Below are 13,861 nucleotides of genomic sequence, written 5' to 3' on the forward strand. Positions count from 1 at the left end.
TATCTGGAAGAATGTTTTATATAGTGCATGCAATTTTGTTTGCTTCTTTGCCACCTGGAAAAATGTCATGAGAATTTATAGGAATGTCAGAATTGCTAAACATATGTAATTATTTTCTTTTAAAAAAGCTTACATTTATGGCTTCGCAGTATTTTCAGCCATTTTCCTTTATTTCATAAAGTGTTCATTTATTTCCTGTTCCTTTTCCTCTGTTTATTTAAAATATTTTTATAGTGAATCAGAGTACAGTTGAAAACATAGGGAAATGAATACATTTTGGCAAAATTATGAATTTTTAAAGCTGATATGATTAAGTTACAGTATTATATCCATTTCAATTCTTTGCTTTTGGTTCTCTGAATCTCTATTATATCTGTAGCTATTTTGGAGCCAAAGAGCTGTTAGGAATTAGTAAGTGCTTTGTTTCATGTGAGAGGTGTTCTGAAAATATAAGCCTTTATTCCTCAATATTTATTACCTAATTTTTAGATGTGCTTATATCAGTTTGATGTTAGTTTGAGCTATTAAGACATGTTTGCTGTAAGAAATTTTTGACTATATGAAGGTTTAAAAAACATCATTTGTTCCAATGTTATTTTTAACATTTGTGAATGTATTTTTTCTCCTATAGGACAAGGTGGGAAATTGGTTGATAGAGGAGATAATACTTATGGAGGAAAGTGGGTCATAAATCCTAGTGGTGGATTGATTTCAAAGGGACACCCACTTGGAGCTACAGGTAATACTGCACATATAACTCACACAGTTTTGTTATCATTTGGCATAAGTGTGAATAATTAGTCATTGATTTGAATGAAGGATTGGAATGAAAGATTGTATTCTCTGGACTTGGTAGCCAGTGCTTTAACTGATTGTTTAGCTACACTATTTTTTATTTTTCTTTAAGTACAATATACTTCAGTGATTTTGATTAATTGATGAGAATTTGAATTAGTAGACATTCTAAATTCAGTAATTTATGTTTTTTAAAGTTTGATTATTTTCAGGTATATGTACAACTTAACAAGATATTTCCAAATAGAGATCTGGCTAGACCTGTATGTGCCCTGACCAAGAATCAAACTGGCAACTTCTGAGCTTTGGGATGATGCTCTAACCAACTGAGCTATCAGGCCAGGGCAGAAACTTCCAAAATAAGTTAGCACTAAAATTCTGGGTCTTATTTTTTTATAGATAAGTTTTATATTTTCCATATTGTCTTATATATGAATTAAGTAAAATTTTATAAATTCTCAGATACCAAAATAGAGATGTTAGAATTAATAGTGTATTCATTATAGCAGTTAATTTTTGTTTATTTCTGTTTATCACTAATTTTAGTAAGCTATAATTTATTAGAGAAAATAGATGTACATGGATAGATGGAGAGTTAGAGAGATAGCTAGTAAAATATGTGTACACACATAGTTGGAATATAATGTGCCACCTTGCTATTTGTTTTTTGTCTTGTCTGTTCTTTGGTTCCTTTATCATGCTATCTTGTTACTAACTAGGCAATTTTTAGTATTTCATTTTCTCTCTTGTATTGGATTATTTCTTTTTCTTGTTCTTTAATAGTTAATCTAGGATTTACAATATGATCTTTAATTTATCATAGTCTACCTTCAAATAATAGTATACCACTTCACATATAGTGTAAGTGATTTTTACAACAGAATATTTTCATTAACCCCCCTCTTTTCCTTTGTGCTATTTTTTGTTTGTTTTTGAGAGAAAGAAAAGACAGAGAGACAGGAAGGGAGAGAGATGAGAAGCATCAACTTGTAGTTGTGGCATTTTATTTGTTCATTCATTGCTTCTCATGTGTGCCTTGACCTGGGGGCTATAGCAGAGTGAGTGACCCCTTGCTCAAGCCAGCGACCTTGGGCTCAAGCCAGCAACTGTGAGATCATGTCAATGATCCCATGCTCAAGCTGGCAACCTTGCACTCAAGCTGGTGAGCCCACGCTCAAGCTGATGACCTTGGGGTTTCAAACCTGGTACCTCATCATCCCAGGCCAATGCTCTATCCACTGCGCCCAGAGGCGGATTTAACTGCAGGCACACCAAGTGTGTCCCCTGGGCTCCGACTTCTGAAGGGCCCCACAAAATCCCAACTTGACACTTTTTTCTAATGACCCCAAGTTTGGTTTCATATGTGCAGTTTTAACATTAATAGTACATAATATTTTTTATTGATTTAAAAATATGGTTAACATGTATTTTTATTTTCTCTCTCTTTTTTTTTAAGGGGCCCAATATTTTCTTTTGCTCCCAGGGCCTCAACCGACCTTAATCTGCCTCTGACTGCACTGTCACTGGTCAGGCTCCTTTGTGCTGTTATTGACATACATGTACTTTTAAATTTTTTTCTGATACATGTACTTCTAAATATATCATGTACTCTACAGCATACTATTATTATTATTGCTTTAAGCAATCTAATCTTTCAGAGAAATCTAAAAATGAAGAGAATGAGAATGATGTCACCGAGAGTGGCAAAAGAACAACATCTGAAAATACTCTCCTGTGTAAAGTACCAAGAACACTGGCAAAAATTGTCAAGATGAGCTTTTTCCAGAACTATGGAAATTAACAAAGGCTTAAAACAATCTAGGCGAATATTTATTAAAAACAAATAGCTGAAAAAAAATCTAAAATACAGTAAAACAAATAGCTGAATCTGTAAGAACAGCAAGCTTTGTGGCCCTCTGAACTTGTTCTAATACTACCTGCCTTTTTCCAGCTCCATTCTTAAAAGTAAACAATAAGAAAACAAAATAATTAAAAAATAGCAAAGACCCAAGCAGACACCTCATATATAGATGGCAAATAAGTATACAGAAAAATTCTCAACATCATAGAGGGTTGTGAATTAAAACAGCAATGAGCTACCACTGTACCCCTATTACAATGTCTGTCTAAATACCAACTGCTGACAACACCAAATGCTGGCAGTTTCTGACAAAGCCAAGTGTTCTCCTGTCATATGATTCAGCAGTTATGTTCTTTGGCATTTTACACAAAAGAGTTTAAGTCTATGTCCACATAAAACCTACACATGGAGCCTGACCAGGCGGTGGCACAGTGGATAGAGCGTCGGACTGGGACGTGGAGGACCCAGGTTCAAGACCCCGAGGTCACCAGCTTGAGTGCAGGCTCATCTGGTTTGAGCAAAGCTCACCAGCTTGGACCCAAGGTCTCTGGCTCCATCCAGCAAGGGGCTACTCAATCTGCTGTAGGCCCACAGTCAAGGCACATATGAGGAAGCAATCAATGAACAACTAAGATGTTGCAACAAAAAACTAATGATTAATGTTTCTCATCTCTCTCCGTTCCTGTCTGTCTGTTCCTATCTATCCTTCTCTCTGACTCTCTCTCTCTCTGTCTCTCTGTAAAAAACAAAACAAAACAAAAAAACCCAAAAACCTACACATGGATATTTATAGCAGCTTTATTCATAATTGCCAAAACTTGGAGGCAACCAAAATATCCTTTCGTAGGTGAATGAACGAATTGTTGTTGTACGTACATCCAGACAATAGAATATTATTCAGCACTAAAACAATATAAGTGACAAGGCAGCAGAAAAATGACTTTAATAGTTTAATAGAGCTTGACCAGACAGTGGCGCAGTGGATAGAGCATTGGACTGGGACACAGAAGATCCAGCTATCAAGTGGTGAAAAAGCAGGGAGAGGTTACCTAGATGTATTGTGATGATCATTTCTCAGATATATACAGATACTGACTCACTGTTTTCTATTCCTGAAACTAATATGTTGTATGTCATTTATATTTGAATTAAAAAAAAAAAAGACATGAAGAAACCTTAAGTGCATATTACTCAGTGAAAATAACCAAACTGAAAAGGTTATATACTGTGTCATTTCAACTAGATGACATTCTGGAATAGGCAAAAATATGGAAACAGTAAGGAGATCAGGGATTAGAGGAGAGGGAGGGATGAATAGGCAGAGGATTTTTAGGGCAATGAAACTGCGATGAATATAAACTATAATGTTTTCTATATGTTACACATAGAATGTACAACACCAAGAGTCAACCCTAATGTAAACTGTGGACTTCGGGTGGGAAGGATGTGTCATTACAGGTTCCTCAATTGTCATAAGTTTAGCAATCTCGGGAGGGATGTTGGTAATGGGGGAAGCTATGCATGTGCTGGAGAAGAGACTATGTGAGACCTCTCTGTACTTTCCACTAAATTTTTCTATGGACCTAAAATTGGTCTAAAAAATTAATTGTGTTTTTAGAAGAAGTCGGTACTATTAACATATTTATGTTAGATGATAGGTCATGGAAGAGAGGAAAATGAAAATAATTTGGCTAATATATACAAAGATATTTATGTCAAAGGAAAGAAGATAGTCCTATTAAACTATCTATTTTTTTGTGTGTGACAGAGACAGAGAGTCTGAGAGAGGGACAGAATGGGGCAGATAGACAGGAAGGGAGAGAGATGAGAAGCATCAGTTCTTCATTGCAGCAGTTTAGTTCAGTTGTTCACTGATTGCTTTCTCATATGTGCCTTGACCGGGCTACAGCAGACTGAGTGACCCCTTGATCTAGCCAGCGACCTTGGGCTCAAGCTGGTGACCTCGGGGTCTAGAACCTGGGTCCTCTGAGTCCCAGTCCGATGCTCTATCCACTGCGCCGCTGCCTGGTCAGGCTCTATTAAACTATTAAAGTCCTTTTTCTGCTGCCTTGTCACTTACAATAAAGTCTTGATTTCTGAAACTTGTAGATAGTTATACTTGGTATTTATAATTCCTTCTTCCACTACTCATTCCTTATTTCTTTTTAAAATGTTTATTTATTGATTTCAGAAAGAGAGAGAGAGAAACATTGATTCATAGTTCCCCCTTCTCCATGCATTCTTTGGTTGATACTTGTGTGTGCCATGAATGGGGATTGGACCCACAGCCTTGGCCTATGGGGATGATGCTTTAACCAACTGAACTATCCAGCCAGGGCCACCCATTCCTTATTTTCTTTGCCTGTAGCAGGTACTTATTCATAGTTTCGTATTTGGTGGTATGATGCAAATCTTCCTTCCTGAACAGTCGGTGCCATCAGCAGTCCTGCTTCTGGGTTTTGTAGTACAGGTTTTGCTAACTTTTACTATAAGATGTGGGAGATCCTCTTGTGCATGTAGGGTCTCTGAACCACATATTTGGGGTTCCCATACATAGGTATTAAATTTGGTTACTTTCTCTTGCTTAAAAAAAAAAAAAAAAGACATGGGAATATAAGAGACACCCACTAGTATCTTTTGGGTCCAGGCTGATCCTTTTTGTCCTCATTATGTAGTGGCCACCCAGTATTCTCATGGTAATCAAGGTCAATCACTCCAGTCAGTTCATCCCCTTCTTTGCTTGTTCTGCATAATGAGGAGCCCAAAGAGGCCAGGTCATAGTTTCTGATTCTAGTTCAGTGGTACCATTGTTGTGTGTAAGACCTGTAAACCAGCAGAAGCTAAAGTTTCAGGAATGGCAGGTAAATTTTAGCTAGTGGTTCTGTAGGTATAATAGTGAGAGGAGCCACTCCCTTTCCTGTCCTTTGATTCCCAGGAGACTTGCATATACTGACTCTGGGGAAACAGCATTATGGATTCAGAGCATGTTCCTGTTCTGGACGATATTACCCTAGCCCCGCAAAGTGTTGCTAGCACCCTTGTGGAGTCTTCAAAAGGCCTTTATGTTATTCCATCAGCTCAACTGTTTCAGGGCGATAGAATACATGTTAAGTGAATGCTGTAAGCAGGAGTCCATTTCTGCATTTCATTTATTGAGGCTAAATAAGCTGCTTAATCAGAGGAAATACTGTATGGAATACTATATTAGCAAATAAAGGATAAAACCCTAGGGGAGCCTGACTGGTGGTGGCGCAGTGGATTAAGCATCAACCTAGAATGCTGAGGTTGCTGGTTCAAAACTCTGGGCTTGCCCTGTCAAGCCACATATGGGAGTCGATGCTTCCTGCTCTCCCCCCCCCCCCAACCTCTCTCTCTCTCTCTCTCATCTCTAAAATGAATAAATAAAAATAATTTTTAAAAACCCTAGGGGATATAAAAATTAAAGATGTAGATAGAGAAAAAGAGATGTTCAAGAATTATGAGAAGAGCCTGACCAGGCGGTGGCACAGTGGATAGAGCGTTGGACTGGGATGCGGAGAACCTAGGTTCGAGACCCTGAGGTCACCAGCTTGAGCACGGGGCTCATCTGGTTTGAGCAAAGCTCACCAGCTTGAACCCAAGGTCGCAGGCTTAAGCAAGGGGTCACTCGGTCTGCTGAAGGCCCATGGTCAAGGGACATGTGAGAAAGCAATCAATGAACAACTAAGGTGTCGCAACGAAAAACTAATGATTGATGCTTCTCATCTCTCTCCATTCCTGTCTGTCTGTCCCTATCTATCCCTCTCTCTGACTCTCTCTGTCTCTGTAAAAAAAAAAAAGAGAGAGAATTATAGGAAGAAATGGTCAGTTATCCAGGGTAGGAGACTGTTTCAAAAGAGATCAGGCCAGAAAAATTAGCTGAGTAAAGAGTGAGAGGTGGCTTTTGGATTTGGCTATTATGAAGTCATAATTAGCATATTGGCAATCTTGGAGCAATTTTAGCCAAATGTTTTGCATGGAAGCACATGGGAGTTTGGACATAATTAGAAATGAGAAAGTAGCGTCAATGTTGCAGATAAACTTCTAGGAGTAGTGGCTCTGATTGGAAAGTGGTATGTGGGGGTGGCACCTCAACTGCAGGTATGTGTTCTGTTGAATGAAGTCTTGGGTCTGATCTTAGACTTTTCATTGTATATACTGTAGCTTTGTGATCCTTGCTTTTTTTAAAATTTGTAAAATAGGAAGAAAATCTACTTAATAGGATTGTTGTGTGGATTAAATTAGGAAATACGTGTATGTAAAGTGTATAGCAGAGTCCCAAAACAGAATGAGAACTGAGTAATTACCAGCACTCTCCTCCCACCATGTCTACAAAAGGATGCCATAATATTCGCTGCTGGCGCTTCAGCCCTGGTTTGTTTCACAGTATGAAAAATAATTTATAACCATTTCAGGAAAAGAACATTCTTTAATTTGTAGAGAAAATAATTTTTCTTCTGGCATGACAGCTGCATGGCATCTATATCTCCACGGAAATATTGTGCCCAGTGCTACTCAGACATTATTTTTGAACTCTTTTTCTGCCTTTGGTAAAGAGACTAAACTGTTCCCTTTATCCATCAAAAGACTTAGGTCAACAAAATCAGTGTTGATTTTGTTGCTAATGGGACATAGGGAAGTCAGGGGAAAGTAAATATTTCTATGGTATGGTCACTGAAGCCCTGACACATTATGTTTGTGTTTGAGAACAGTGATTTACACATTCCTTTCAGACAGCTTCCTTGCTCTCATACAGGACACTTCTGTTTCTGGAGATGAATGTGACATTTCAGTTAGTTGCTTTCATTGACATACAAATTTTTTTCTCCTCTGAAAGCACGTTTGTATGATAATTGGCTTGTTTGCCCATTCTGAGATTTGTCTCCTGCCACCCACCAAAATACTCAGAAATAATGTTTTGTAGTAACAAGATAATTTTTCATATCCATATTCTTTCTTAAAATTGAGGTATATAATTTTCTTATGATAAAATGCAGTTGTATGATAAAATTACAGTCTTCTACACAGTTGTTTGTAACATTATTTATAATAGCCAAGAGGTAGGAAAAACCCAGATGTCTGTCAATCAGCTGATGCACGGGCAAACAAAAATGTGGTATATTCATAAAATGGAATATTCTTCGGCCATAAAAGAAATGAAGGATTCATCTATGCTACACATAGATGAACCTTGAAAACATTTTGCTAAGTGAAAAAAGTAGTCAGAAAAGACCACATCTATGATTCTATTTATATGAAATGTCCAGAATAGGTAAATCTATAAAAACAGAAAGTGGATTAGTAGTTGCTTAGGACTGGGGGAGGTGAGAGAGTGATAGCTAAAGAGTTGGATTTCTTTCTGAGATAATAAATACGTTCTCAAATAGATTATGGTTATGATTGCACATATCTGGGAATATACTAAAAGCCATTTAATTGTAAACTTTAATTGGATGACTGGTTTTGACAGTTGTATACATCTATGTCATTACCAGCTAAAACAAGGTATACATTTCCATCACTCCAGAAAGTTCCATTGTGTCTATTTCCACTAAATCCCCTGGCTTCTCTCAAATACTTCCATTATCCAACCCCCGTCCTCTAACCAGGCTAAGACTTTTTTACTTCTCTCATCATAAGATTAGTTTGATCCTAGAACTTCACATAAATGGAATCATATAATGTATATATACTCTTTTGTGTCTGGCTTCTTTCACTCAGTGAAATGTCTGTTAAGATTCATCCAAATTTTTCTTATATTCAGAGTCCATTCTTTTTTATTGTTAAGTAATATTCCATTTTAAAAATTATACCAGTTTGTTTATCCATTCTCCTATTTATGGACATTTGAGTTCTTTCCTGTTTGGGGCTGTCATAATGCCACTACGAACATTTTTGTACAAGTCTATTTGTGGGCATACTTTTGCGTTTCTCTTGGGTTAATCAGTCAAAGTGGACTTGCTGGGTCATAGGGCAGATGTATGTTTAACTTTATAAGAATCTGCTAAATTGTTCTCCAAATGTTATCATAATGCTTTTTGATATCATAGCTGGATGACAAATTTTAATATTTAACAAGTCTTTCTCTTCTTCCTTACCCTTAGTTCTATTCTTCAGCGTCAACCCCTTTTAATGTCTCCTTTATATTTTTCTAAAATTATTATGCTTATACAAATACATATGTGTATGTGTATTTATATAATTCTTCTATATTTATATGTATGCATATGTGTATATTTATCACATTGTAGATTGCTTTTATAACTTACATCTAATAACATGATTATATTATCACAAATTCTTTATTCTTCTTAATGGTTGGGTAGTACTCTCTTTGTAAGAAATTTACCTAGTTATTCACTTATTGGTAGACAGATTCTGTACAGTCTATTATTACAGAGAATGCTGCAGCAAGTATCCTTGTGTCATTGCATATTTTTGCAAGAATACCCGTAGGATAAATTCCAAACAGTGGACTCACTATGTCAAAAGTTAGTATGTATTTAATAATCAGTGGATATTGCCAAATTTTCTTCAAAAGAGTTTATACCAACGTGTATTCCCAGCAACAGAGTATGAGAATGCTTTTTTTTCTACAATATTGTCAACATTGGATTTTATTTTTATCAAATATAAATAATTTTGCCAATCTTGGCAGGTTATCCAGTTTATCTGGGGCACTGAAAGCTAACCTAAAACACCCCAGGAAAATGGCATCTATCCATTTTTTAAAAATACTTAAGAGAGACTTACCCCTCCATCTTTTGAAAACTCTTTCCAATATTTATTTGAGTCTATACTGTTGGTCAAATTTTCCTCTTCAGTCTTTGAGGGATAGTGTTTAGTGGTAGTATAGCATTTTAAGGGATAAACTTATAAATTTTGATGATTAGATTGGTAGTCTGAATAAGGATGAAGAATAAATGGAGAGTAAATGTTTACTTGCTACATATTGTGATTTGGATATATTTCAAGTAAATCTGACACATGACCATTAGCCGTAGCCCACGAAAGAATTCAGACTCCTGGAAAATATTTCAGAATGAAAGCTCTGAGTAGTTTAAATATTTTCTCCTGGTTGCTTGGATAACAAACAGCAATAGGATCTTAAGGGAATCGAGTGAGTTCTTCCAAAACATGCTGAGTTAATATGGGGTGGTGAGGGTGTAAAGTTCTCTTCTATAAATGGTATTAGTTAAACTGTAATATATATATATTACTACTTTGATGGGAATTCAGTTTTGGAGAATTAGCCTTAAAATTAAAGCTCTATGATATTAGTTTATGGTTTTAACTTGTTCAGATCTATGTGAAGAAAAACTTCTAGCTGCCATAGCAATACCCATAGTAGAAGATGGATTTAAACATTTGAGTTGAATATTCTTTTGTTCACTGTCAGTCTAAAAATGTGAAGTCCTTTTAGATTTTGCAGTTAGAAAGATCACATTAAACCTGAGTTTGTTTTTGTTTTCTGTTTTGCTTTGTAATGGTCATATGACAAAAAATAAATTAGTATCTAGACGATATCATATTTTGCAGGTTTTCAAGTGTTTTCACATATATTGCTTAACACTTACTGAACAGTTGTTTAAAATGAATATATAGAATTTGATTTCAGCATGTTCTTTATTATCTCTGGTTTTTGAAACTGCATATGAATGTCTGCTGAAAGGCCATGAAAGCACCTTTGAGATCAAGTTCCTCATGAGGTGCGGCTGCTTTGAAGTTTGAAGTTGGTTATTTAGTTTGGCCTTTTGTACCAATTCAGCCTGACATTTAGTACCTTTCCAGTATGGCTTCATCCTAGTTTTTGGTCCTAATCTTCCATTTTTCAGTTTGTGAAAGTATTGTGTGCCCACCTCATCTTAGGTGCTATATATAGGTAACTGGTTTTCAAATATGGGGTTTACTGCTGGGCTGATTAAGAATCTTCTGTACCTTTTAAATATATATATTCCTGCCCTTTGAAGTTCTGATTCCTAGGTCTGGTTTATCCTAAGGACTTACATATTTTTAAAGTTCCCCAAAGACTTCTCAGGTACAACCAGGTCTGGGAACCAGGGCTGTAATATACAAGATAGCCATTGCCCTCAGGAAGCACACAGAGGCAGAGAATGTAATAACAGATAATTATAATGCAGGGTGGAATATAACTGCCTTTAGGCAAAGTACAAACCAAAACTATGAAGGGAAGGAAAGGGGGAAGGGGAATAGCAGGGCTGAAGATTTATTAAATACTTGCCACATGCCGAGTTCTGTGCTAACATTTCTGCCTAGTTGGGTTTTGGGGGACGAGATGCAGAAAGAGGAAGCGTGTTTAAACTCAGCTGGGCTATGTGCTTTCACCAGGTGGGACAGGTTTAATGCCTTCTCACCTCTACGAACTCTGTCTTTTCTGTTTTCTCAACAATTACAAGAGCAGATACTTATTAAATGCTAAGTGCTAGATACTATTCTCAGTATTTTTCATGTATAAATACATTTAGTTTTCGTATCTGTCTTTATATTTCATAAAAGAGAAAAATAGAGGCAGAGTAACTTGCCCAAAGTCACCAAGCTAGAGAGTGGCAAAGCTACGATTCATACCCAGGCAGTGTATTTCTCTGTATTGATTTTAGAGAGAGGAGAGAGTGTGAGAAAGGTGGGGGGGGGGGGGGGGGGGAGAAGCAGGAAGCATTGGCTCATATTTGCTTCTTGTATGTGCCTTGACCGGGCAAGCCCAGGGTTTCAAACCAGCAACCTCAGTGTTCCAGGTCGACACTCTGTCCACTGCGCCATCACAGGTCCCAGGCAGTATATTTCTAGACCTTTTTTTTTTTTTTTGTATTTTTCTGAAGCTGGAAACGGGGAGAGACAGTCAGACAGACTCCCGCATGCGCCCGACCGGGATCCACCCGGCACGCCCACCAGGGGACTACGCTCCTCCGGGGCGTCGCTCTGTCGCGACCAGAGCCACTCTAGCGCCTGGGGCAGAGGCTAAAGAGCCATCCCCAGCGCCCGGGCCATCCGGAGGGGAAGAGAGAGACAGAGAGGAAGGAGAGGGGGAGGGGTGGAGAAGCAGATGGGCGCTTCTCCTGTGTGCCCTGGCCGGGAATCGAACCCGGGACTTCTGCACGCCAGGCTGACGCTCTACCACTGAGCCAACCGACCAGGGCTTATTTCTAGACCTTTTTTGAGAGAGAGTAAGGAGAGAGAGAGAAAGAGAGAGAGAGAGAGAAGCATTAACTTGTTCTACTTAGTTTGCCATTGATTGCTTCTTTTATGTGCCCTGACCTTGGGCTCCAACCAGTGACTTTGGGGTGGAGCCGGCAACCCTAGTGCTCTGGGGCCGATGCTTTATCCACTGTGCCACCAGCCAGGGCAATTCTGTGGTTTTTCATAGCACTTATTAATTATCTTTATCAACACTTTATATTATACTGTGAGTTCTTTATATCTTCAAGACTTAGTGGAGTGTTTATTCATGTTTGAATGGTTTATTTTCAGTAGCAACTAGATTGTATATCTGTGTAACTGAGTCCTAAGCTAATTATTTTTCTATAAAAAGATTGACCATCTTGTTAGGAAATTTTTGCAGCAAGATGGTAGTAAAATGAAGTAATCAGGTTAAAAAACTTTTTTCCCTTTATAAGAGACTGTAAGAAGGACATTACTGTTTGAATATACTATGACAGGTTGCCTGTTCTATGCCCATTTACAATTTATAAATATATTCATGCTTGATAGCTTATATTTTTCCAAGCAGAAGAAAATTATGGTTTTCAGTTTAGTGCCAGAAGCTATCCAAGGAAGGAAAATTAAAAAGAAATCTCAAACAGTGGATTTCTGAGGCCAGCTTTTGACTTCTGCCCTTCACAGATCTAGGTTTTAGAAATACAAGAAACACCAGTTTATTATGTAGATAGACAACTAGAAAGATCGAATAATCAGTATGTTTTCTCACAGTTGTCTTTTGTCAGCAGCAAATAAATTACAAGGAAATGAGTTAATGTTTATTTTCTCCCTTCTTTTTGCCCTATGTGAGTTAGGCAAATCATGAGTAGAGATTCAATTCAGTATACCGCATCTTCTACAATATAGTTGTATGGTGCTATTGAAATTGTTGCAGAATCTGTAAATGCTTCTCATATTTGTTTATATTCTCTTCCTTTTTCCCTCCCTCCCTCTACCCTTCTACCTGCTTCCCGCCCCTCTACCTGCTTCCCGCCCTTCTCTACCTGCTTCCCGCCCCTCTCCTCCTTTCCTGTCTTTCTTGCCTCCCCTCCTCCCTGTCTGCCTGCCTACCCTTCCTCCCCCATCTCTCTCTCTCTCCCCCCTGCCTTCTACCTCTCACTCCCATATTAGCTGTCTTGAGCACTCTCTAGTCTCACTCACTTAACCTTCTATTCCTTAGGCAGGCATGTGCCTTCGTTGCACATGCTCATTTCTCTTCATGAAGCATCTTTTCTTCTTTCTTTTCTTTTCTTTTCTTTTCTTTTCTTTTCTTTTTTCTTTTCTTCTTCTTCTCTCTCTCTCTCTCTCTCTCTCTCTCCTTCTCCCTCCCTCCCTCCCTCCTCTCTCTCTCTCTTTTCTTTCTTTTTTTCTTTCCTTGCCTAGCTAGTGCCTCTTTCGTCATAGGATCTCAGTATAGATATTCATTCATCTGGTACTCATTTCCTGACCTACCAAGCTGTGAGTGGGATTCTTCCTCTGTATGCTTGCCTGTGGTAGCAAGATCAGACTGTATTGTAAATGCCTATATTTTTATATTTCAAGACTACTGGCTTCATGAGGGAGGATACCAAGCCACATCTTGTTTATTGTTGGATCTTCTGAGCCTTGTGCAATGTCCGGCACAAAATAAACATTCAATAAAAATTGTTGGATGGATAAGAAGATAAATATCTAATTGGTTCATTGCATTTTCCCCCCCTTGGATGGTATCATAAGCATTTTTTAAAATTGTTAAAAAATAACTTTATAAACATCATTTAAAATAATACTTTGTCATATAGCACATAATTTATATAACCATTTCCCAGTTATTTAACTTCTAGATTATCTAGTTTTTTACCGTTATCACAGTGTGATGAACAGATAGCTTTGTTAAGCTTTCCCTATGCTTATGTATGGGATGAAGAAACTACCTGCGACCCTCCGAGTTCTTTCAGCTGGTCTAGTAATTAACTCTACATGCGATAGATTAAC

General features: G+C 37.6%; 1 protein-coding gene across 1 annotated transcript in view; it reads left to right on the forward strand.

Moving 5' to 3' along the window:
- Nucleotides 1-13,861, forward strand: part of SCP2 (sterol carrier protein 2) — a 142,587-nt gene that overhangs the window by 79,317 nt on the left and 49,409 nt on the right. The window contains exon 11 of the mRNA XM_066376299.1: nucleotides 632-739. Within this exon, the coding sequence (XP_066232396.1) occupies nucleotides 632-739 (108 nt within the window). The remainder of the gene's footprint in view (nucleotides 1-631; nucleotides 740-13,861) is intronic.

The sequence above is a fragment of the Saccopteryx leptura genome, chromosome 3, assembly GCF_036850995.1.
Source record: "Saccopteryx leptura isolate mSacLep1 chromosome 3, mSacLep1_pri_phased_curated, whole genome shotgun sequence".
Lineage (NCBI taxonomy): Eukaryota > Metazoa > Chordata > Mammalia > Chiroptera > Emballonuridae > Saccopteryx > Saccopteryx leptura.